The sequence below is a fragment of the Protomyctophum parallelum genome, assembly GCF_964188405.1.
Source record: "Protomyctophum parallelum genome assembly, chromosome: 3".
Classification (NCBI taxonomy): Eukaryota; Metazoa; Chordata; class Actinopteri; order Myctophiformes; family Myctophidae; genus Protomyctophum; species Protomyctophum parallelum.
Window position 1 is genome coordinate 29,040,889 of NC_139698.1, and position 26,022 is coordinate 29,066,910.

The 26,022-nt window shown below is 44.3% G+C and overlaps 1 protein-coding gene across 1 annotated transcript in view; it reads left to right on the plus strand.

Annotated features, from left to right (window-relative positions):
• Positions 1 to 26,022, plus strand: part of LOC310856641 (dynein axonemal heavy chain 11) — a gene marked incomplete at both ends in the record, with an annotated part of 125,711 nt that overhangs the window by 33,933 nt on the left and 65,756 nt on the right. Inside the window, 22 exons of the mRNA XM_083762112.1 lie at positions 1,123 to 1,254; positions 1,544 to 1,704; positions 6,281 to 6,437; positions 7,089 to 7,234; positions 8,111 to 8,227; positions 8,567 to 8,705; positions 9,349 to 9,441; positions 9,537 to 9,731; positions 12,375 to 12,452; positions 12,940 to 13,072; positions 13,677 to 13,804; positions 14,220 to 14,368; positions 14,611 to 14,761; positions 15,437 to 15,568; positions 15,797 to 15,970; positions 19,020 to 19,227; positions 20,115 to 20,280; positions 20,864 to 20,966; positions 21,214 to 21,453; positions 23,562 to 23,723; positions 24,182 to 24,381; positions 25,740 to 25,902. Of these exons, the coding sequence (XP_083618238.1) occupies positions 1,123 to 1,254; positions 1,544 to 1,704; positions 6,281 to 6,437; positions 7,089 to 7,234; positions 8,111 to 8,227; positions 8,567 to 8,705; positions 9,349 to 9,441; positions 9,537 to 9,731; positions 12,375 to 12,452; positions 12,940 to 13,072; positions 13,677 to 13,804; positions 14,220 to 14,368; positions 14,611 to 14,761; positions 15,437 to 15,568; positions 15,797 to 15,970; positions 19,020 to 19,227; positions 20,115 to 20,280; positions 20,864 to 20,966; positions 21,214 to 21,453; positions 23,562 to 23,723; positions 24,182 to 24,381; positions 25,740 to 25,902 (3,327 nt within the window). The remainder of the gene's footprint in view (positions 1 to 1,122; positions 1,255 to 1,543; positions 1,705 to 6,280; positions 6,438 to 7,088; positions 7,235 to 8,110; positions 8,228 to 8,566; positions 8,706 to 9,348; positions 9,442 to 9,536; positions 9,732 to 12,374; positions 12,453 to 12,939; positions 13,073 to 13,676; positions 13,805 to 14,219; positions 14,369 to 14,610; positions 14,762 to 15,436; positions 15,569 to 15,796; positions 15,971 to 19,019; positions 19,228 to 20,114; positions 20,281 to 20,863; positions 20,967 to 21,213; positions 21,454 to 23,561; positions 23,724 to 24,181; positions 24,382 to 25,739; positions 25,903 to 26,022) is intronic.

Below are 26,022 nucleotides of genomic sequence, written 5' to 3' on the forward strand. Positions count from 1 at the left end.
GTACATCGTATTGAACATTATTATTATATTTTCATTACCAATTATGATAGGGTAGGGCTCCTGGTCTAATGGGCCACGTGGCCCGTTCAAGGATTTACTTCTGGTCATTATTTAGGTAGCGCACACATATTTTCAATGCTTTCGGCAGAGTTCAAATGAGCCATTTTAATCTAGATTAATCTAGATTAACTCCAGAATTGCAGTGAGATTAATCTAGATTAAAAAAATTAATCTATGCCCACCACTAAAAAAAATCTAAAATTACAGTAAACGCATACATAAACAAGAACAGACATAGATATGTACACTATCACAAGATCCAGATAATATTAAATATAAAGTGCAACTACAGCCATCCTCACCACCCACCCCCTGACAGCTAGCCTCCTGCTTCCGGCATGAATGGAAGTTCATTCAAGTTTGGTTTATTCTCGAAATTACACTGAGTAATCAAACTCATTTTCAGTGTTGTCGAGTAATACAATATCATATAGAAGAAAACTAAAAACACCACAATACATCAGAAGATCAGGAAAAGAAACACAAAAGATATGCATGTGAATTACATAGGTTTACAAATAAAAAGCTAAGACAAATTTCAATACGATCTCAAGGGTACCAATGTGGCTTCAATGTCGTTTGCAAGTCATTCCAGAAGTAGGTATGAATGAGAATTTGTACCTCTTGTTTTTAGTTGAAGGGGTCTTTAACCATTGGCCAGAAGTACCGAATGCCGAATACCGATACCAGAGAATAATATTTATGATAATAAATAAAAAATGAAAATTACTTATTTTATCTCGTGTCTGCTCACTTGCAGTTTGGGCATCTCCAAAGCAAACTCCACATGCCCCAACATTTTATTTACCTGCCATAGTGTCAACCCCTTACCCCTGTGCCGGATCTGTGGTTAGACTGGCATATTTGCCGATACCGATATGATACGATATGACCAAAAAGGGCCAATACCGATACTTTTCTGATACTGATACAGTATCGGGACATCCCTAGCCAGAAGGCAAGAATTAATATTCTAATAGATATTTTATAATCTACTAAATTGTTTATACTGATTAAACACTAAAGCCTTCACTTTCTTTTACTCCTCCTTCAATGGCCCAGGTTGTCCAGCTGAACTCGCTGATCAACATGCTGCTGGGAGATCTGAGTTCTGGAGACAGACAGAAGATCATGACCGTCTGTACCATTGATGTCCACGCCAGAGACGTGGTGTCCTACCTCATCAGTCTAAAGGTTAGATCATGTGTTCTGAGGCCCCTTCTCTACTCCCTGTACACAGTGCTACACACATGACTGCGTGGATTTGTTCAGCTCCAACCAAGTGGTCAAGTTTGCAGACGACACCACAGCCATATAGGCTTGATCACGAGCGATGACGAAACAGCCTACAGGAGAGAAGTGGAGAACCTGGCACAATGGTGTCAGGAGAACAACCTGGCTGTCAACGTTGACAAAACTAAAGAGATAATCTTTGACTAGAATGGGTCTTTGGTTGATATATCACGTGTGTCTTACTCCCCAGGTCACCAGCTCCCAGGCATTCAGGTGGCTGTCTCAGCTGCGTCACCGCTGGGACGACACAGAGCAGCACTGCTACGCTAACATCTGTGACGCTCAATTCCTCTACTCTTATGAGTACCTGGGCAACACCCCCCGCCTGGTCATCACACCCCTCACAGACAGGTAACACAGCCCCCCCCCCCCCCCCGCCTGGTCATCACACCCCTCACAGACAGGTAACACAGCCCCCCCCCCCCCCCCCCCACCTGGTCATCACACCCCTCACAGACAGGTAACACAGCCCCCCCCCCCCCCCCCCCCCACCTGGTCATCACACCCCTCACAGACAGGTAACACAGCCCCCCCCCCCCCCCCCGCCTGGTCATCACACCCCTCACAGACAGGTAACACAGCCCCCCCCCCCCCCCCGCCTGGTCATCACACCCCTCACAGACAGGTAACACAGCCCCCCCCCCCCCCCCCCGCCTGGTCATCACACCCCTCACAGACAGGTAACACAGCCCCCCCCCCCCCCCCCCGCCTGGTCATCACACCCCTCACAGACAGGTAACACAGCCCCCCCCCCCCCCCCCCCAATTGGTCATCACACCCCTCACAGACAGGTAACACAGCCCCCCCCCCCCCCCCCCCCCTGGTCATCACACCCCTCTCAGACAGGTAACACAGCCCCCCCCCCCCCCCCCCTGGTCATCACACCCCTCACAGACAGGTAACACAGCCCCCCCCCCCCCCCCCCCCCCAATTGGTCATCACACCCCTCACAGACAGGTAACACAGCCCCCCCCCCCCCCCCCCTGGTCATCACACCCCTCTCAGACAGGTAACACAGCCCCCCCCCCCCGCCTGGTCAACCATATGAAATTCCACCCGGTAGACCAATTGTGTCGGACTGTGGCAGTGAGACTTATCAGACAGCAGAGTTTATTGAATATTTCCTAAACCCACTGTCGATAAAACACCCCAGTTTTATAAAAGACACTTACGATTTTGTGGACAAAATTAAAGCTATTATAGTAGGAAAGGAAGCCTTGTTGTTTTCAATAGATATAGACAGCCTCTACACAAACATTGAGACAGAAGCAGGCCTACTAGCAGTTAAAGAAGTATTTAATAAGTACCCGGACACAAATCGACCAGAGGAGGAATTACTCCAATTACTAGACTTAAATCTAACCCAGAATGATTTTTCCTTTAACAACAAATTTTATTTACAAATCAAAGGGACGGCCATGGGAAAGCGATTTGCACCATCTTATGCAAACATTTACATGAGCATATGGGAGCAGACAGCACTAGAAAAATGCAGACTTAAACCAACACATTATTATAGGTTTCTGGATGATATTTTTGGAATATGGGAACATAGCAAGGAAGAATTCCAGGAATTTATTGATGTTCTTAATAGCCATCATAGATCCATAACGATAAAATTTGTGACACACACGGAAAGGATTGACTTTCTTGATGTAACAATCTTCAAGGGCCCAAACTTTAACACAAATGGGAAACTAGACTTAAAAGTATTCTTTAAAGAAACAGACACCCACGCCCTATTACACAAAACGTCATTCCACCCGACACACTCTTACACAGGGATAGTCAAATCACAACTACTAAGATTCCATAGGATTTGCACGCAAAGTAGTGATTTCAAAATAGCTTGTAAAACACTATTTAAGGCACTCAGACTAAGGGGATACACTAGGACATTCCTCCGGAAAGCTCAAAGTACCTTCTTAGAAATAAGAGTGCGTGATCCAGGCCCTAAATTGGCCCTGATAACCAGTTATTCAACACAGAGCATACTAGCCAACAACAGAATAAAAAGGAATTTTGAGAACCGAACGGATGATCTTCTAAAAGATTATAAAATTATATCGGCATACAGAAAAAACAAAAACCTTAAAGATTATCTAGTACACAGCAAGCTAAAAGAAATCAACACACCAGCACGCGAGGGACCAGAATACTTCAAACCCAAACAATTAGTCAAAAATAGAACTACAAAACGCGTATTAGAGATTAAACAACGAATAACAACCAGAACCAGCAACTGCATTTACATAATCACATGTAACAAATGTGGTTTACAATATGTCGGAGAAACGGGTAAAACAATAGGTACAAGGCTGGGACAACACAGATACAATATTAACAATGGAAAAAAGACAACCACAAGATTTGTGCAACATTTCATGGCTCATGGCATTGAAGCTCTAAAATGCGCTGGACTCCAACACAATCCCAACTGGACAGTAGGACAAAGACGTTTTAATGAAAAACAGTGGATTAAGAACCTCAACACGGATTTCCCTGGAGGCTTAAACATGCCTAAAATCAGATCTTGAACACAACAAAACCTAAACGCAGGATTAAACTGGAGAAATCTAAAAATGATTGGATCAGACTTCCTCCAGATACATGGCGAATGCATTTATTCCTTGCATTGTGCCTAAACATGTTGCGACCTGCGGTCGCAACATGTTTGCCCCGCCTGGTCATCCCGCCTGGTCATCACACCCCTCACAGACAGGTAACACAGCCCCCCCCCCCCCCCGCCTGGTCATCACACCCCTCACAGACAGGTAACACAGCCCCCCCCCCCCCCCCCCCCCGCCTGGTCATCACACCCCTCACAGACAGGTAACACAGCCCCCCCCCCCCCCCCCGCCTGGTCATCACACCCCTCACAGACAGGTAACACAGCCCCCCCCCCCCCCCCCCACCTGGTCATCACACCCCTCACAGACAGGTAACACAGCCCCCCCCCCCCCCCCCCCCCCCCACCTGGTCATCACACCCCTCACAGACAGGTAACACAGCCCCCCCCCCCCCCCCCCCCCCACCTGGTCATCACACCCCTCACAGACAGGTAACACAGCCCCCCCCCCCCCCCCGCCTGGTCATCACACCCCTCACAGACAGGTAACACAGCCCCCCCCCCCCCCCCGCCTGGTCATCACACCCCTCACAGACAGGTAACACAGCCCCCCCCCCCCCCCCCCCCCCCCCACCTGGTCATCACACCCCTCACAGACAGGTAACACAGCCCCCCCCCCCCCCCCCCCCCCCCCCCCACCTGGTCATCACACCCCTCACAGACAGGTAACACAGCCCCCCCCCCCCCCCCCCCCCCACCTGGTCATCACACCCCTCACAGACAGGTAACACAGCCCCCCCCCCCCCCCCCCCCCACTGGTCATCACACCCCTCACAGACAGGTAACACACACCCCCCACCTGGTCATCACACCCTTGACAGACAGGTAGACTAACTAACACACGCCATCTATTCAGTATTATCATGTAGAGCAGAGCCTCTCAACGTTTTATTTGACATTCACCATGAGATAAGGATCCAATATATCATCGCTGTCGGGCAGAAACCTAGCCCTTATCTCCAAATTTTACTTTTCTCGTAAATGAAAATAATTGCCCTACGATCATATACAGGTGTCACACAAGAGCATCAAAAGTAGCAGATCTACAAGCTCATAACTCAATCTTTTACGATCCAGACGGGATGAGATGTCAAAGATTAGATCACGTGTAACTATATTATTAGGTGCAACGGCAGCCATTGTCGACAAGAGATGAAATAAGAAATATAAATCTTGATATAGCAACATCAAAACGTGTCAATTTGTGTCAAAGAAAAATCAGCAAAACCCTCATCTACCCATCTGTAACTGTGTGAAGTTACTGAAGTATAGAGTTAAGGTCCCAAAACCCTCATCTACCCATCTGTAACTGTGTGAAGTTACTGAAGTATAGAGTTAAGGTCCCAAAACCTCATCTACCCATCTGTAACTGTGTGAAGTATAGAGTTAAGGTCCCAAAACCCTCATCTACCCATCTGTAACTGTGTGAAGTATAGAGTTAAGGTCCCAAAACCCTCATCTACCCAACTGTAACTGTGTGAAGTATAGAGTTAAGGTCCCAAAACCCTCATCTACCCATCTGTAACTGTGTGAAGTCTAGAGTTAAGGTCCCAAAACCCTCATCTACCCATCTGTAACTGTGTGAAGTATAGAGTTAAGGTCCCAAAACCCTCATCTACCCATCTGTAACTGTGTGAAGTATAGAGTTAAGGTCCCAAAACCCTCATCTACCCATCTGTAACTGTGTGAAGTATAGAGTTAAGGTCCCAAAACCCTCATCTACCCATCTGTAACTGTGTGAAGTATAGAGTTAAGGTCCCAAAACCCTCATCTACCCATCTGTAACTGTGTGAAGTATAGAGTTAAGGTCCCAAAACCCTCATCTACCCATCTGTAACTGTGTGAAGTATAGAGTTAATGTCCCTGCACACAGAGCGCGTTTTTTGGATTTTTTGCGGCTTTTCGGTTTTCCGAAAAACGCTTTCAGTGTGCAACCACCTTTACGGATGGATACATGTCGTTATATTTGTACATTCTCAAGAGTTAAATGAACCCAGAAAACTTGACTCTACTGTGTGTACTGTATAGGTGTTACATCACACTGACCCAGTCTCTACTGTGTGTACTGTATAGGTGTTATATCACACTGACCCAGTATCTACTGTGTGTACTGTATAGGTGTTATATCACACTGACCCAGTATCTACTGTGTGTACTGTATAGGTGTTATATCACACTGACCCAGTCTCTACTGTGTGTACTGTATAGGTGTTACATCACACTGACCCAGTCTCTACTGTGTGTACTGTATAGGTGTTACATCACACTGACCCAGTCTCTACTGTGTGTACTGTATAGGTGTTACATCACACTGACCCAGTCTCTCCACCTGACGATGAGCGGCGCCCCGGCCGGCCCTGCTGGGACAGGGAAGACGGAGACCACTAAGGACCTGGGCCGAGCCCTGGGGGTCATGGTGTATGTCTTCAACTGCTCTGAGCAGATGGACTACAAGGTCAGGCACAACACACACCATATGGAATACTAGACTAGACTCTTCAGCAGTCTAGTCGTCTAGATATAAGGGAGGGTCTGTCTGTCTGTTTGTCTTTGTGTCTGTCTAGATTAAGTCTGGCAGACGCTCTACAGATCAGCGTATATGTATATATATATATACTGTATATATACTGTATACAGTATATATATGATTTTTTTTTTTTTTTTTTTTTAATCAACGCTATTGAACACCCTTTTACGTCTGTGTGTTAGTTAAAGAATATTGAACCAATGGAAAGTATTAAAATGCGCTTCTGACAAAACCAGCTATTGGATCCTCAAATGATCCGCCAAACCAGCTAACTCCACCAGAGGGGGTCACCCGGGTCAGCTGTTCTTATCAATGAAGGACAAAACCTCCTAACTCCACTTAGGCTGGATGCTTTTTTTCTTCTAATAATGTAGTCATTCCCTGAAGAAGGCAACTTGTTGCCGAAACGTTGGAAAAATAAAAATTTTATGGCATCGTGACTATGAGCTGTCCACATGATTCAGTTTGCTTTTACATTTATGATAATTATTTTTTCTCTAAGCACATATTTCTGTCAATTCTGGAATGTATATGGGGTTCTTGGTCTAATGTTCTTCTGCATTCTGGTATGATTTTCAGTCCATTGGAAACATCTACAAAGGCCTGACGCAGACCGGTGCGTGGGGATGTTTTGACGAGTTCAACAGGATCTCTGTGGAGGTTCTGTCAGTGGTGGCTGTGCAGGTCAAGACCATACAGGACGCCATACGCACCAAGAAGAAACGGTACGTCACTGTCGCTTCTTCTACAGCAGTGGTTTTCAACCCTGTTTATATCGAGGCCCATTATTTATTTGGCACTTGAGACACTATTTGATGAGATTTAGCTTCTCAGACCCAAAACCTAGAATAGAGGGTATGCGCGTGACATCGTCATCATACCCGGAAGTTATGCGGGAGTTCCTACTGAGTGGCCAAAAAATACATACATTGACAGCCCATACAGTACATATCTGATTGCATTAAACAACGTTAAAGGACGTTAAACTCACTTTGCCACTCGATTTGCCACTCACTTTATACATGCGCATACCCTCTATATTTTGTTGTTGTTGAATACGATTTTGTCCACAATTCCATTCTGTATTGATGTGGTACCATAGATAGAGATACAACAGGCAATACTAAAAAGCAGTTTGAAATACCTTCGAGAGTAACAAAGTTTCGTATCTTGGCGTATTTCCAAGTGAAAGTGAACATAACATGAGGAACATGAGGAATTTGATTTGAATGTTTTCCTACCGTAAAAAATAAACTTGTTTTTATGCACCATGCACATTATCTGGAACAATCTCCCAGAAAACTGCAGGTCTGCTGCCAGCCTGCCACTCTTCGAACGTTACACAACTAAAACGTTCTGTTTGCCACTGCCTGTGATTGAGTTTTGTTTTTGTTTTATGTAGTCCAAATGTCATTGTATGATTGTGTTGTCTTTGCTTGAAGTGTAAAGCAGTAAGCACATTGAATTGCCTTGTCTCAGAAAATGGCTGCACTGAGAGGGCTTTCGGAATGAATAATGGAGTGAAATGACAATTCAGGCCGAGTGTCAGGCTAGTTGAAATGTTCTCTAAAAATAAAACTGTCTTATGTTTCCTACCACAGCTTCCTGTTCCTGGAAGAAGACATCTCATTGAAACCCTCCGTAGGGATCTTCATCACCATGAACCCCGGCTACGCAGGCCGGACGGAGCTCCCAGAGAACCTCAAGGCTCTGTTCAGGTTGGGAGTGAAGGCAAAACCATACAAAACAAAACATGGCCGTAGTAGAGTCTTGCTCGAGGACACTTTGACACTAACTCTGGGGGAGACCGCGATCGCACTGGGAAACCTTCCGGTTCCCAAGCGTCCACTCTACCTCCTCAGCCACTGCAACCCCCCAGCCACTGCATCTTATAGTGTTTTTAGTTTCAATGTACAGATCATAGATTTTTCTTTAGCGTTTGATTTATTACCTCGTGTTTACCTTGATTACTGTAAATCACTCTGGATTCTGAAGAAATATGGAGAGTGGAGACAGCAACGATATGTGATGATGGTCCAATTGGTCCTGCTTTTCAGACCCTGTGCCATGGTGGTTCCAGACGTGGAGCTGATCTGTGAGATCATGCTGGTGGCCGAAGGCTTCCTGAGCGCCAAGCTGTTGGCCAGGAAGTTCATCACCCTGTACACGCTGTGTAGAGAACTGCTGTCTAAACAGGTACTGTACATCATCACCCTGTAAAAGATAGATTAGATGTTTGCCCGGGACCAAAGCTAGTGAAAATAGCCGATCTACAAGCTTTGCGCAATAAGAACTTGAAGAAACTTGTCGGATTCATATGGCGCATCAGGTAGGCCCTAAAATTATGACGCCCTTGATCGCGGTGAATTATTTTGGGTAATTCTGGTTCCGGAAGGAATGACTGATGACTACAAACCAGTGACACTGACTACAACATGGAGTAAGCTCTTTCTGCTCCAGACTGGATCAGAAACCGAAAAATGGTACAGTATGCCTCCCCGGCTACCTCTACACCCTGAGCCTACACCCCATACACAGTAATTATGTAGAGAGCTCCTGTCCAAACAGATAGGAGGAATGGTTAAACAGAACAATTACATAAATTTGACTTTGAGGGATGTGCAGCATGCACACAGCACACTTCTGAATGAGAGGTGAATGCACACGACACACTCCTGCCACACTCCTGAATGAGCATTCTTTTTTTTATTTCTTACAAATTACTTTGAATTCTGCACAACCTTTGTGATCTTGAGTGTTGCATTCAGTTTTTCTTTTAATAGTGAATCATTTCATTACCAGCCATATTTTGAATGATGATGGAATATTATACTTTCAGGACCACTATGACTGGGGCCTTCGTGCTGTGAAGTCTGTCTTGGTGGTGGCAGGAGCGCTGAGAAGAGGGGACAAGACCAGACCAGAGGACCAGGTCACTGTCACATCAATCCATCTATGCCAGAATAATGTCACCTGCACGACTGCCTTGAATCACCATGACATGCTGGCCTGGTCCTGTGTTTGCAGGTGCTGATGCGTGCTCTGAGGGACTTCAACATGTCCAAGATTGTCACAGAGGACGTGGCCATCTTCCTGGGCCTGCTGGGAGACCTGTTCCCAGGCCTGCTGGTGGAGAGGAACAGAGACCCCGAGTTTGAACAGGCCGTTCGCCGCACCACCCTGGAGCTCCGGCTGCAGCCCGAGGAGGGGTTCATTCTCAAGGTGGTTCTGCCATGACCTGGGGCCCGTTCCACGAAACTTGGATTAGAGATTAAGCCGGGTTTAACACATATCCTGGCTTAATATATCCTGGATCAGTGATTAACCGGTTTCATGAAAGCTGGTTGATCTTGCCAGATTAACTTAACCAGTTAACCTGGATATGTTGAGGCTTGATTTGGTTTCATGAAAGTGATGCTACATTAGTTACCATGGAAACTAATGCTTTGGACTTAGCCTGCTCCGGACCAGGCTAACAGCCAGGTTTAACCTAATCCTGATGTCTTTACTGTTAATTAAGCAGTCAAACTGATCACAAACCAATGATGTTTTCCAGATTTATTCAATTATTATGCGTTTATGTTGCCTTATTTGTATCGGTCTGCATTAAAGGACTAATTTAAGCACTATATAAAATCAAATAACCAAAATATATAGGCTGCACAACATCATGACAGCTTGTGAGCTTGTAGATCAGCTGCTTTTGGTGAATGTTCCCCATGAATAGGTTTGCTGTCGTGCAAGTGCATGGTTAAGAAGAATTATTATATTATATTATATATATATATTTTTTTTTTTGTAAAAGTGAAAACCACTAAATATTACCATTACTCATTGTTTTACAACATATTACCATTGTAACGTTTCACCCACTACTAGTCCTATACATACTTACACCTAGAAACCCCATTCAAACCTATTTAGGTTCATCCTACGGTGCCTGAAAAGGAATCTTTGTAATGTTTCATAGTTTTAGAAATATAGTGCTTTTAAATTTGAGACATTTATAGGCAGATAGTGGCACTTCAAAAAATCACTTTCACCTAGAAACTCCATTCACACTTTGTAAAATTCAGCTTACTGTGGAGACACATGCTGGAACTTTTTACTTTGAAATGTTTTGTAGTTTCTGAGTTATTTAACTTAAACGCCCAATGCATTCTCAATGGCAATAGCACAAACTTTGGCATGCTACATGAACCCATGACCCTCACCAGTCTGGCCCCTGTCTGGACAACAACCCCCTTCCTCAAAGGTAGCTCCCTCAGAGGAGGGAGTTATGGCCAAATATCACAATGCGACAATATCATTATGCTTACATTATTAAGAATTCTGTTTTAAGTTAATAGTAGTGGTAAAATGTAAACTATATTTTTGGGGTAGTTAATCATTCAGTCTATCCACTATTGAGAGTATGTTCTCTCTTTAATTACAGCAGCAGTATTTATTTTAGAAGCTTAAGTCCTTGTATCAGTAAGTCTTGAATAGATTAGTAAAGATAATGAGATATACAGAAGGGGGCTGTAATGCAACTATTAAGGATGCAAACTGCCTTAATACCCCATGAAGAAGAAGGATCAGTAAATCTGTGATCCACATAATGGGTCTAGAGACAAAAAGCCAGACTGTCTATTAAGCCAGGCTTGCTGATCCCGGCTCGCCAAATCCGTCAATTCTGAGCCTCGCTTGGCTTTAGTGGAACGGAATAAACCAGGCTGTAAAGATCAGGATTTAAAAAGCCTGGCTTTGGCCTAAATCCTGGATTAGTTCATCCAAGTTTCGTGAAACAGGCCCCTGGTTACTAGTGCACATCAAATCCTGTTCATTTAAATCTTTCATGTCCGTGTGTACACTCTACTTTGTACATGAACTGTAGCTGCCTAGCATTTGATAGGGTTATACTTATAGGGTTTGGGAAACACATTTCTAACTAACAATTTCTCAGGCTGTACACCAGACTGTTTGGACCAGAAAATACACACTATGCAGTTATCAACCAGTGCATACAGTACTTGAGTGGCCAGTAAATCAATGCACATTCCATTCCATTATATAGACTAAACAGTCCAACTTATAAAACAAACTAAACAATGATAGTTTGAGTGCCACCATCCTACACATAACTTAACCCTCACCAGATCATTAACATAATACTGGCCAAAATAACACAAAACCGCAATCCCCCAACACATCATACTATAATTCACCGAATGTGTGTGTGTCTGTGTGTGTGTGTCTGTCAGAAACAGTGCCGTAACTCCTTACTGCCTGCACCAATCGCTCCCACTTTTCACACAGGCAATGACCATATGCATATGGAGGGCGTAACGATTTGACACATTAATGATTATTAATTTATTTATTAGTCAAATAAACGCACCCGGGCGCAGTACCCTTCACGGCCACAAAGGGGGGGGGGGGGGGGGGCAAATATCTCACAACGGGTAAGGACTAGTAATCATAATTCACAACGATAAATCAACAAGGGAAATCTGCAAATCATCCCTGTCGGATGGAAACCTCATAGGTCCAAAACTGTTACTTTTCAGGATCCTAATTCAAAAGTAGCAAAAGTAGCAGAGCTACAAGTTCAGAACTGGACACAAAGCGTTGTGCTTTGACCTTGTGCATCTGCTACTTTTGATGCTTTTGTGTGACACTGTAGTGTGATCAAGCAGGGCGTTAATCTATAATATATATATATATATATATATAAAAAAGAACAACAAAAACAGTTTGAATATGGAGATAAGAGGTTTCTGCCCGACGAAGCCGGTTTGGTTCGTGATGTTAAAACCCAACTGTAATTTGCAGTCAGACAGCCTAGCCGTTTGGTTATGAATGTGTGTTCATTAATGTCGCCAGGTGGTGCAGCTGGAAGAGCTGCTGGCCGTCCGTCATTCTGTCTTTGTGATCGGGAACGCCGGCACTGGGAAGAGCCAGGTCAGAACAGCCTGCTTTGTGTTCAACATTAAATCCTTATGCAGTGGTGGAAAGTAACTAAGTACATTTGGTATTTCCAATTTCCAATACTTTTACTTCTACTCCACTACATCTTGGATCCAAATATTGTACTGCACTACATGTATTTGAAAACATTATAGAATACAGACGCATGCTTTGGAAAATGGTTTGAAATAATGTAAAGTATAGGCTATAATGGTTTGAACATGCACCGAACATCATTCATTGTGACCAAAATGTACCCCTACATTTTTTAATAAAATAACTGGACATCACAGGTTTTGTAGCATTTGTAGATATATTGGGCCTTGAATGTAAGAAAATGTGGCCCCTATTTGGCCGCTCATTTGTAAAATTAATGCAAATATAAAATCAACTGTAAAATATACAATACAAAATAAATAAATGTGTATATAATATTAGGTGACCTCTGGAATGTAAAAACAATGCTTATGGGTTTGAGCAGATATTACGCGTCCTCAACAAAACATACGCCAACCTGAAGAGGAAGCCTGTGTGGAGCGACTTGAACCCGAAGGCTGTGGAAACAGACGAGCTGTTCGGCTTCATTCACCCTGCCACTCGAGAGTGGAAAGATGGTAAACAATGAGTTAACGTTGGAATAACTTAAAAACCACTATTTGATACTTTTGTGTAGCGAAAATCTGAAGGAGAGGGTGCATTCTCCGGCAGCGGCACTGCCGGGGGAGGAGTGGCACCTGCCGTGGGGGGGGGGGGGGGGGGGGGGGGGGGGATTATGACACTTCACTGGCGCTTTTTGAGCTTGTCGATCTGCTATCCTGAAAAGTAATAGTCTTGGAAATATGAGGTGTCTACCCGACAGAAACGAAATAAATAAATATTTAAATGAATGAATGAAAGAAAGAAATAGATTGATTGATTGAAAATATATATTAATAGTTTGTAGAATGGGTACAGTTCAACGAAAGTAGTGTACAGGTCAATACAAAATCTGCTAAGAGGATAAAACCAGAAAAAGCACTAAAGACTTGAACAATTAGAAAAAAATCATCATATACACAGTTAGAAAAACAGGGAAAAAACGTTATAACAGTATAGAAAAATACTGTACTGTACTTTTTTTCATAACAACAGAAGGCTCCAATAGATAAGAACTTTTGATCAAAGATCAGTCGACAGCTAAGCATCCCTGCTAATGATGGTTGGCGTTCCACTCCACAGGCCTGCTGTCGTCGTTGCTGAGGGAACAGGCCAGCGTGGCTCACAGCGGTCCTAAGTGGATGGTGTTGGACGGAGACATTGATCCCATGTGGATTGAATCACTCAATACAGTGATGGACGATAACAAGGTGCCCACCCTCCTCTTCACACGTATGCTAATGTACAACATACTGTACTGTACTCTACGATACACACAATGCTGGGTATACAACATGCATGCTGTACATGCTGTACAACAGAAGCGGGGCGTTTTTAATCGGGGAGCGGGTAAAAATGGGAGCGAACTCGTGACTGTGTAGTTTATGATATTCAGTTACATGTGATAACGTCTGTGTTCGGAGAAAATAGTACTGCGTCACCATCAGTTGATGCATATGAGTAAAATCACCAGGTTGATGTTAATTTCACAAATGACACCATCTAAGATTCCCCTATGGAACATCCAATACAAAAAATTACGCCGCGACCCAGGGGGGGATAGCGCCGTCTAGTGGCACTGATGTCAGAATACTGCATTCCTTAACCGCGCAGCGCTGTGTTCAGGTGCTGACTCTGGCCAGTAACGAGCGCGTGCCTCTCACCCCGTCCATGCGGCTACTGTTTGAGGTCAGTCACCTGAGGTCGGCCACGCCCGCCACTGTGTCCCGCGCCGGCATCCTCTGTGTGAACCCCCAGGACGTGGGATGGAGCCCGTGAGTCAACCACCCACCCACACACACACCTACAGTACTCACTGTTTACTGAACGCATGAGCCAGTATTAAAGGGCCTGTTACTGAGCAAAAACTCTATAGCAATAATTACACAATGTAGAGCCTTAACTATTCAATTTACTGTGAAACTGACCAATATAGTCCCAAGACACATTCTATATAAATGTGATAAATTCATTCAGATTCCAGTAACGTGTATTGTTCTTGTTTGGTGCTGCTCAGCTACGTTGCCAGCTGGATCGACACCCGCGTGCGTCAGACAGAGAGAGCCCACCTCATCATCCTGTTTGACAAGTACCTTCCTCGCTGCATCGAGCAAATGAGGAGCACCTTCAAAAGCATCACTCCCATCCCAGAGAACTCCATGGTCCAGGTGAAAGCCTGGACCAAAATAGTGGTTTTATTTAGTTTTGGTCTTGGTGCCCTATCTTGTTTTACTATTTTGAAAAACAGTAAAAATAATAATAGCCAATCTACAAGCTCACAACGTGGCGATGTAGATCGGCTAGCTAGCTGATTAAAATGTATTAAAATAATAGTAAAATGTGGCTAATAAGGGTTATGGTGGCACGCATATTTTAGTCATCTGAAATGTTTTAGTGTTTAGTTTTAGTTGAATAAATATCATAAGATTTTAAAATGTTTTTTTCTCTCTTTGTTCCGCCCAGATTTCTTTTTTTTAACCCATTCTGACCGGGCACCCATTTTGGTGTCAGCATCATGTTATGCTTTAGCTATTGAAAAATAGCAGATCTACAAGCTCGTATCGCGCCACCGAGTGGCGCGATACGAGCTTGTAGGTCTGCTATTTTTGAAAAATCGAAGAGCGACTGACATTTTTAGAATCTGATCTCAGGTCAGAATGGGTTCATCAGACCAGTGTGTGTCCGGCGGAAACCTCGTATGAATCTGATCTCAGGTCAGAATGGGTTAATAAATATCTTCTCTTCTAAGGGTCCCTCCCTGGCACAAAACCTTTTCAGATGGGGGGCCTGTGGCCAAATGCATATCAATTTGGGGGTCCTTGACTTTAGTTTTCTCTGTTCAGACGCTGTGTGCTCTGCTGGACTGTCTGCTGACCCCAGCAAACATCCCGTCTGAGTCTCCCAGGGAGCTCTATGAGACATACTTCACCTTCGCCTGCATCTGGGCTTTTGGAGGAGCCTTACATCAAGATCAGGTATTAAGTGTGGCTGTCCGGTTATTACCAGAAGAGGCAGAGCAATTTACCTGGCCAGCGGCTCAAATCACATACTGTAGCACAACAGGGTGATTTTGGTGATGATGATGATGATGATGATAATGTAGTTGACCGTTGAAGCGCCGTAGAAAAATGGGTCCTCAGCGTGACTGAAAATAGGCCTGCCCATAAATAAAATTGGTAAAAATAACTGATTGTGTCCACTAGGCATATGATTACCGCGTGGAGTTCAGCCAGTGGTGGACCAAAGAGATGAAGACGGTGAAGCTCCCGGTGCAGGGCACAGTGTTCGACTACTTCCTGGACCCGCTGACCAGGCGCTTCCTGCCGTGGAGCGACACGGTGCGGCACTTTGAGCTGGAACCTGACTCGCCGCTACAGGTGAGATCATCTCACCAGAACCTGACTCACCGCTACAGGTGAGTGTGTGTGTTAGTGTGTTAGGCTGCGCAACAGTGACGCGCTATTTTCGTGCTCAGACACAGCCAGCCAGCCAGGGATCCAGGCACCCAGGGACACACAAAGCTCCGTAACGGAGTGGCTGCACCACTCAAAAACTCCAGTGATGTTTGATCGAAAACTCAGCTGATTTAGACACGACGACATGCACACAAACTTTTCCAAAGAGAGTGGACACTTTTCCGCAAGCTTTCTTCTTTGAAAACAGTCTGTTTAAAAATATCTGCACGCCTCAGTGAGCATAATAATTATAAGAGAGAGGGCATGGCCGTGTCATGAGGGTCATGGCAGGGGTCTGTAAAACACATAAAAGGCTTGCCACTGTGTGTGATTGCCATCTAAGAAGAGAGTGTGGAGGTGAAGGCATCCTGAGCTCTTCACCCACGCGCTGTTGTCTCCCCTGGCGCTCTGGCGTGCAGCTGCGATCGTTTTAAAAGACTCCCGCCGGGGTGTAATTAGCGGGGTTTTGTTCCTAGCAAATGACGCTATTATGACAGAATATAGTCGTGGCGCCCAGGGGGAAATAGGAGACATTATAAAATCACAGAACAACAAGAACCAAACTGCGTCTTGTCAATAAATCACATTTGCAGGAGAACGGCCGCGATAACAAAAGTGGTGTGAGTACTCAAGTACTTGAGTACATATTTCTTGTTTTTCAGTACTTCATATACTACAAAAAAGTATATATATGCCATTCATGACTACTTTTACTGCGTACTGTAATTCATTTTTTATGGCAATATTTTTGTACTTTTTACTCAAGTTACAGTTTTTTAATACAGGCCTTATATAAGGTCGCATTCATACCAGAGAGCTTTGCTGCGATTAAAACGAATCCTGCTGCGCATTGTCAGAAAGTGCGCTTCGTTTGGCAGGTGTGAAGGCTCATTCGAATCCTAATGCGCAGCAAATAACCGCATTTTACTCCGCCCAAAAACATGGGTTTCGCTTCGCTTCGAATCGCACTTGACTACGATTCGGTGCAGGTGTGAATGCAATCCGCAGTAAATAAAGGAAATGAAGCAAACATAATGTGTCGGGTGAGGAGCTGAACACAGTTGGAGACGGTTAAGGCATATTTTACGCAGCGCAAAGATGTCCCGTTACTGTGGATAGACGTGGTCGAATAAGGAGACTGAAGCCCTGATCGAAATGAGGACGTGTACATTAATCAATTGCTTAAGAAAACACATAAAAACACTGCAGTGTATTATAGCCTACATAATATTCTGTCTGTCTGTCTGTCTGTGCGTGCCGTAAACATGGAGTGCTGTCACTGTGTGGGACTGGGGAGTTATATCAGTGCGCTCATGCAGCGCTGTGCTGCATGCCCAAAAGAACAGTGTGTGGCGGCTGCGTGCGTAGAGAGAGAGAGAGAGAGAGGGGGTCCCAGACGGCACGACACATGCACGTTATGAGTGTAATTTTATCACCATAGATTTCACTGTGTAGGCTATAGTTTATGAATGGAACACATTGATAAAGGTCCCCTCTGCTGCGTTTCCAATTGCTGCGAATGACAGTGTGAAGGCAAACCCCAGCCAATTAAAAATGCAATAATCCCAATTCCCCGCCCATACGGATCTGAGTCTACCGAAGTATTAGGTGAGAATGTGACCTATGGGTAGTTTTGTAATGTGGTATTGTTACTTTTGCTTAAGTAAAAGTACTTCTCCCAACACTGGATGACAGTGGCCTTAGAGTGGTTAGAGTGTCCGCCCTGGAACTGGGAGGTCGGGGGTTCGATCCCCGGCCGGGTCATACCAAAGACTGTAAAAATGGGACACAATGCCTCCCTGCTTAGCATTCAGCATCAATGGGTTGGATTGGGGGTCAAATCATCTAATGATTCCCGAGCGCGGCGCACGCTGCGGCTCACCGCTCCAAGAGATGGGTCAAATGCCCTGTGTGACTAATCGTACGACTTTGACTTTGACTGGATAACTGTGTATTTTTGTCTTCTAGACCTATCACAATTATTACTTAATCATCACAATTATTTGAGATAATTAAAATTATTTCGCCGAAAATGTATGTTGAAAATGTTTCATACAATACCTTTTCAAATATAAAAATGAGCAGCTTGTAGATCTTTATAAGTTAAGTATACAATTTATTATATCAGTAATTTCTTTGTATGTTTAAGTATTTTGTCACATCTGCCCTATTAAGACAGACTAACAGTCAACAGACATACATCTGTATATTCATATGTTCCAATGTTCAATGCCAAAAATACAACCGTTCACAATTAATCGTCAAGTAAAATGTGTAATCCTGACAGCCCTAGATTTCCCTTCACCAATATGTCTTACCTCAGCTTACCACAGGCACTTAGATATATATTTTTTATTTTTTTATCTCTCTCCCTCTCATACCCCTTGCCCCCATTCCACCCTCCCCCCATTCTTCTTCCCTTTCTCCTATGGAAATAACAAACGATGGAGCTTGTACAAAAACTAATTTCGCCCACACGTTATACACCTGTAAACCTGTGATGTGACAATAAGATGACTCTGATTCTGGCGCAGGTGTCGCAGTGCTAAAGTGCCTGCCCAGTCCACCACTGCAGAGGTTGTAGGTTGTGGGTTTGAATCCATTGTGGTGCATCCGGCTTTGTGGGGCGTCTACAGTATGTGAACACAATACGGCCCGTGTTCGACGGAGGGAAGCCGGGCAGGGAGGGGCATAATTGTCACCGTAAAACATAATCCTACGGGCTGGGGGTAGTGCCCCGTCAGCGGGGAGTGTTCGACGGGAGCCGGTGGGGGCTCCTCACTGGCAGGTGAGTCAGTAGGATACAACAGCATTGAAAAAAGCACAAAGAAGAAAGAAAAGAGACTTGACTCTGATTGATTGATTGATTGATTGAAATATTTATTAACAGTTTGTAGAATTTACAGTACATTTTAAGCAATTTTAAGCAGCTGATTCAAATGATCTCCCCCTCTGTTTCTCTAATGGTCAGTCTGTCCTGGTGCCCACCGTGGAGACTGTTCGTCTGGGCTACCTGCTGTCTCTGCTGCTGCAGAGAGGACAGCCTGTGATGCTGGTGGGGAACTGTGGCGTGGGGAAGACGGCTCTGATCAGGAACCAGCTGGACTCTCTGCCGGCAGCGTCTCACATGACCACCAGAGTACCGTTCAACTACTACACCACCTCCCTCATGCTCCAGAGTGAGTACCAGAGTACCGTTCAACTACTACACCACCTCCCTCATGCTCCAGAGTGAGTACCAGAGTACCGTTCAACTACTACACCACCTCCCTCATGCTCCAGAGTGAGTACCAGAGTACCGTTCAACTACTACACCACCTACCTCATGCTCCAGAGTGAGTACCAGAGTACCGTTCAACTACTACACCACCTACCTCATGCTCCAGAGTGAGTGGACGTTTGCTCCTCTTGTCTCTTCTCTGACTGCCTCAGAGTGCCGCACATCGACTGAACTTTAGCACCATCTTGTGGTACCAGGTTGTGGTAATCTTCAGAACGTGGAAAAAGTATTTCCAGTTTGTTAAATGCTGTGTACATACATCAGGGGTCTTCAATGTTTTTCAGGCCTCTTAGCGGAGAGAGAGATGAAGCAGGATCCATGTTAATGTGTATTTTCAGATATTTAACAACTGAAACAGTCAATACTTTGTAAACTTGACCTTTGGCTCGGTACTTGGTCTGCTCTTCTTACCCTTATCCGATTTAGACCTGAGTTAAAAACATTCACTTTGAAAGAATATATATTCAAAAATTTGAGACACATTTTTACGATTTTTCAGAAATAGCAGACCTACAAGCTCGTAGCGTGCCACTAGGTGGTGCGCTATGAGCTTATAGATCTGCTATTTTTCAATAGCTAAAGTATAACATAATGTTTAAAACACATTTGGGTTCCCGCCCAAAATGGGTTATACACCAAACCTCTTTGCTGAGAATAGGCGATCCAAAAGATCCAGAATGCAAAACATATTTATACTGTATATATAACAACAAAGATATAGCAGTTATGTTATGCTGTTGTGGCGGTCTGTCGTCTAGCAGTTCTGTTTGTGTTGTGGGGTCTTAGCGGTGCTGGAGGGACCCTTGGAGAAGAAGGCGGGCAGGAGCTACGCGCCGCCGGGCAACAGGAAGCTGGTCTACTTCATAGACGACATGAACATGCCAGCGGTGGACAGCTATGGCACAGTGCAGCCACACACGCTTATACGGCAACATCTGGACTACAAACACTGGTGAGCACAAACATCTGGATTACAGATAGGATACATGTAACGATTCACTCAACTCACTCAAGGATTTGAATGAATCACGATACTAGGTTCATGATACGATTTTTCACAGTTTTTTTAAGCGCCAAATGATTTTACAAATGTACGAACAATATCATTTCAATTATTTGTATTACACAAAGCCAGTATTTTATTTTCTTTCTTCTCTTATCTTCTTCAATACAGTTGCAAATTACTGAAAACTTGTTACATTTTCAGGAGAGAGAACTCATTTATCAGCTTCAATTGTATGATGTTCCAGTTCCAATTGCATCTGCTCTTTTTGTTTGTTTGCTTGTGTCATCACTTCCAATTCCACTTGTTTAATCTGTATCCCGTTTCCTGTATGAGTTCTCTCTCCTGACTGGATGAAATTGGTATCCCGACATGAAAATGTACTCCCCTCCCCGGTAGAACACAGCGGAGAACACTGATGTCACCACATTTGGAGTGACGCCCCTCTGCACTGTTATTGATTAGCGAAATTCAAGGTTCACTCCCACTCCCACTTTTCCTGCCTCTCTGAAAAAAGGTTTTTGTTTTGTAGGTATGACAGACAGAAGCTGTCCTTGAAAGACATACACAACACTCAGTATGTTGCTTGTATGAATACAACTGCTGGAAACTTCCACATCAACCCCAGACTACAGGTATTTAACTGCTGGAAACTTCCACATCAACCCCAGACTTCAGGATTATGGGGAATTGTTTTTTAAAGGAGCATTAGTTTTACATGCTTGGCCTGTTTGTTTCGCTACATAAAAGCCTGCTACTCTCCATTTCACTTTATTTGCCATTTGCCAGTGGTTTACTGTAGATGTACGAAATTATTTTGGTTGACATAGCAAGTAACAATAACACTGCATATAATATAAACTTCCTGTTTTCTCCTCACAGAGACACTTCTCTGTGTTTGCCGTGAACTTCCCGTCGGCTCAGACCCAGGCGTCCATCTACGGTCAGATCCTGGCCGGTCACCTGCAGCAGCAGCCGTTCTGCGCCGGCGTCCAGAGGGCAGCTGCGGCCGTGGTCCAGGCCTCCATCGCTCTTCACCACAGGGTGGTCCACAGCTTCCTGCCCACCGCCGTCAAGTTCCACTACCTGTTCAACCTGAGAGAACTGTCCAGCGTCTTCCAGGTGACACTAAAGTAGTGTGAACTTGGCCCTTGACCCTGTGCTACTTTTTTTTCTTTTTTTTATTTTTATCCCACGATTTTGTAACCCAGTTTTCTTTTCACCCAGTGCCAATTATCTAATGTAATCCTGGGCGCTACACTTCCACTGCCAACCTGGGGGGGGCAGCGGACTGACCTCATGCCTCCTTCTATGCATGAGGAGTCCAAGCTGCTTCTTTTCACCTGACAGAGGGGAATTTCCCCGGCCGGACGTAGCGTGTGGAAGGGACACGTTATTCCGACCAGTTCCTTTCCCCTCCATCAGGCGCCCCGGCTGGCCAGGGGGAGGTAGTTTTAGAGACCAGGATTACGGCATGTTTTTGTGAGGGTATCTACCCTAGGGGACACAGGGAGAACATGCAAACTCCACACAGAAAGGCCCTATCGCCAACCCCCGCCTCTACCCTGTGCTACTTTGATAGAGTCCTTGACATGAGAATTTTGAGAAGCGCTGGTATAACATATCGTCTCTGTTGGGTGAGAACCTTGTATGTCCAAAACCGCTACCGTACTTTGGTACTGTGGATCTGCTACTTTTGATGCTTTTGTGTGATGCTGTAGTTTGATCAAGCAGGGCATTCATTTACAAAAGACCCCACCAAAAGTTAAAATATGGAGGTTTCTGCCTGATGGCAACGATATACTGAAATGGAAAATGGAATACAGCTGTAATACTAGTGGCGGATATCGCCAGGTACCTGGCGATGCGATTACACATCGTTTCCGAGGGTCACGATTCGATTAATCCCGATTAATCCTGATTAATTGGGCTATGTTATGATTCGATTAATCCCGATTAATCATGATTAATCACTCACTGTTAATCACTCAGTCACTGTGTGACTAATAAACAAAGTGCTTTATAATGATTATGAATATATATTCTTTCACAGTGCATGTTTTTAACTCGAATCTTTGCTTCTGGGGGGGTCCATAGAAGAAAATATTTTCAGATGGGTGACCGTGGCCAAATACAGAACAGCAATAAGCAGCTTTCTTTAAAAAAAAAGAATGAGTTTGTACAAGCATACAATAAATATATATTAATAATGACATAAGATGTCATGTCATAGAAATACATGGGCAGGATTTCGGTTGAGGTCAGCAGCACTCTGTCAAATTGCCTTTATTCTTTGTTAGGACAAAAAAGTGCTTTTCTTTGTTTCCTTATTCAGGGATTTAATTTTCAGTTACTGAAGTGTCATTAAGGAAGCTTTGGGTCAGTTCTTGAGACTATATGTTGCACTTTTCTGTTTGTTTGCACACATTAAGGAGCATTTGGTTTAAAGTATTTTACAAGTGTATGGCAACATTTTGGATTCTATGATGTTGAGGGGACACGGGAACTCGATACAACTCACAACGTGTACAAGACCATATTGCCCACTGACATCCAGAGATGCAGTCAAGACAACCATCCCGATCCCGAACACACGGACAGCTGCCCATGCACTCAGAATAGGCGACTAGAATTACGAAGTCCATCGGCACTTTTATTGCAAAGGATTTACGTTCACATTCGGTCGTGGGGAGCGACGGATTCCGGGCCATGTTAGCACTTTGGAGCCACACTACATCGTCCCATCTCGGCCACATTTCACAGGCGGTCGATGGTGTGAGTTTTATCGAGTTCTCGTGTCCCCTCAACCTCATACGATCCAAAATGTTCCCTTTTGTCATCTTTTTTCTCTTCCCCTCCGCGTTGGTAACTCGTTGTTTTGGTTGTTGAAAGCTAAAGCGTGTGCGAGCGCTGTGTGCGTCACTCTAAACAGTCCGGTACGACGACGCAGCGCAGTCGCAGATTAGTTCCGCCCTTTTGCTCCGGTAAAAAAAATACATTATATAATCGATGTTTGACATTTGTGCATCGATGAATTATCGCCCATGATGGCATCGCGATTAATTGACTAATCGATTTTTTCCCCCACCACTATGTAATACATTATAATAAATTGATATTCAACGATTTCTTTTTAGCAGTTTTGACAAAGCACATCACAGAAGATGAAACCGTGTTACCCTTCCACTGAAGAATCTCTCTCCTTGTTGACTGTGTGCTGGGTTGTGCAGGGCCTCCTGTTCTCCAGGCCGGAGGTGGTGAGGTCCAGCCTGGACCTGGTGCTGCTGTGGTGTCACGAGACCAGCAGGGTCTACTCGGACCGACTGGTGGACAGCAGAGACCTGCAGATGTTCCACAGGCTCCAGATGGACACCGTGCACCAATGCTTCGAGGTGCTTCACTTTCCCACCGACTGATCTGACCCAATTAGGGGTGGGCAAAAAAAAGGGAAAAAATTAAGATTCACTCAAATATCACTTTTTAATGCCAAATTTGTTTTGTTTATTTTTTCATGACAGTAAGACTGACTGACGTTATCTGACTGCATTGAAGTGCATTATTTAACTTTTCATGGTTTATATTGTTTTAAAATGTTCTAAGTAACTTTGCAATATCTAAATCGCAATATCAAATATATAATATAATTAAATTAAGAATCGCAATAAAATCTAATCGCCACCCTAGGAATTAAGATCGTATCGAATCGGTAAGTGAATCGTCCCACCCCTAACAATTAGATGTCTCCACCTGGCACCTTGAGTCTTAATTCTGCTTTGGCGAATGCCAAAGTGTGATGATGACGTTAAAGACACAAAGAGAGAAAATAAATAAAAATAAAACGTCTTCACAGGGAGTGGAGGACGTGGACTTGGTCAAACAGCCTCTTCTGTACTGCCACTTCTTCAGCCAGCAGGGGGTTGAGGAGAGCGTGTACGCCCCACTCAGAGACTGGGCCGTGCTGCGGAGCGTCCTCACTGACGCCCTGGAGAGCTACAACGAGCTCAACGCCGCCATGAACCTGGTGCTGTTTGAGGACGCCATGCAACATGTGTGAGTATCTCATGAATGTCTCAGCAGAGGTTCTCAGGCTTTTTCAAGTCAAGAAGAGACCTATTCGGACAGGACCGGTATTACCCCAGGACCCCAGGTGATTTTTAATAATCACGGAGGACGTCTGCGTTTTTAATCCTGTGCGAATCCACCATGTCGGTGATTTGGGGTAGAATTTAGTTTTTTCATTAATTACCTACCATATTTCAGAAAACACGGACGTCCTATGATAATAGTAATCCCGTGCAAATCGACATCTCAGTCATTTGTGGTTGAATTTAGTACAGTTTGACTGCAGGATTAATTCATCGTAATCCCCATTTGACTGCCGTTGCTTTTCAATAACCTTTGAATAACCACCCGGCCGCGATCGTCATTCCATTTAATGAAAATCCGCCTCATAATAGTGTGATCGTTTGTAATAGTGTCCAAAAGGATTCCAACAACAGCGGGGCACTGAGAGACATTGCGCTCCAATAGACTTTGCATTGTGCCTCCATTTCCCAGAAGCCCTGAGAAGCCAGTGTGACTGATTTTTTTTCCAGTCAAGTGATCCACATGTGACGTATCCTACTAACAAGAAAGACATAAATTAAAGGGCCCAGAACGGAGATCTCTGTCCTTTTGATTAACAGATTAACTGCTTCTGATGGAGTATTCCGTCATAAATAAGCTTTTTTAATTATATAAAACGGAATAGCTGTAATCAATTATTATTATTATTATTTTTTTGCTTCTTCAGCGGACTCCTTGTGTTTCGCACATGCCTTTCACTTCTTGAATATAGGCCGACTGAAAAGGCTCATAACTCTAAATCTACGGCGCTTTCCATGGTTTTGACCAAACGCCGATGTTCGGAGGTCTTTTCTGATTGTCCGGTGATCCCGATTGGAACATTGGCGTTCTCTAGAGCAAGAATGTCCTCATTTTAGCTCGCTAGCATTGACACTAATAATTTACCATCTAAAATGGAACGCCAAAACGGACATGCGTCACACTAAAACAGATCCGCTCGGCAGATCCGCTCCACCAGGGTGGAGTCAATGTGTAAATTACATAGTGTGCCCAGGGCGGAGATTGATCCAAAAGACGGAGAATTAATTGTTTGATATCAGAGCGCGCCACTCTACAGTCTAAGAGCGTCTATTGGGCAACTTTCGATGTAATTTCCGGTTGGTGCGTCATCAAAAGTGTTCCTCCTTCATTTTAATGGACGGGAGGCAAAATCTTCTGACTTCTGTTATGTCATTTTGGATATTATAATAACATCAGATTAAGGTAAGAAAGTTAGTCCGGTATTCTCCTTTTAATAATGTATAATATTACTGTATATTAATATAGTGTATAATTGTTACCAGGTGTAGGATCAGTCGTATCCTAGAGTGTCCTCGGGGTCACGGCCTGTTGGTTGGGGTGGGAGGCAGCGGCAAGCAGAGTCTGACCCGTCTGGCTGCATACCTGTCCTCTACGGAGGTGTTCCAGATCACTCTGAGCAAGGCCTACAGCATTAATGACCTGAAGGTAAGCTACCTGTCCTCTATGGCAGTGGTTCTCAAACATATTGAACTACCCCTTTAAGTACAGTGCAACTCGGGTGTCTTTTACTAAGCATAGAGGGTCTAAGTGGTAAAGCTGAAGTGA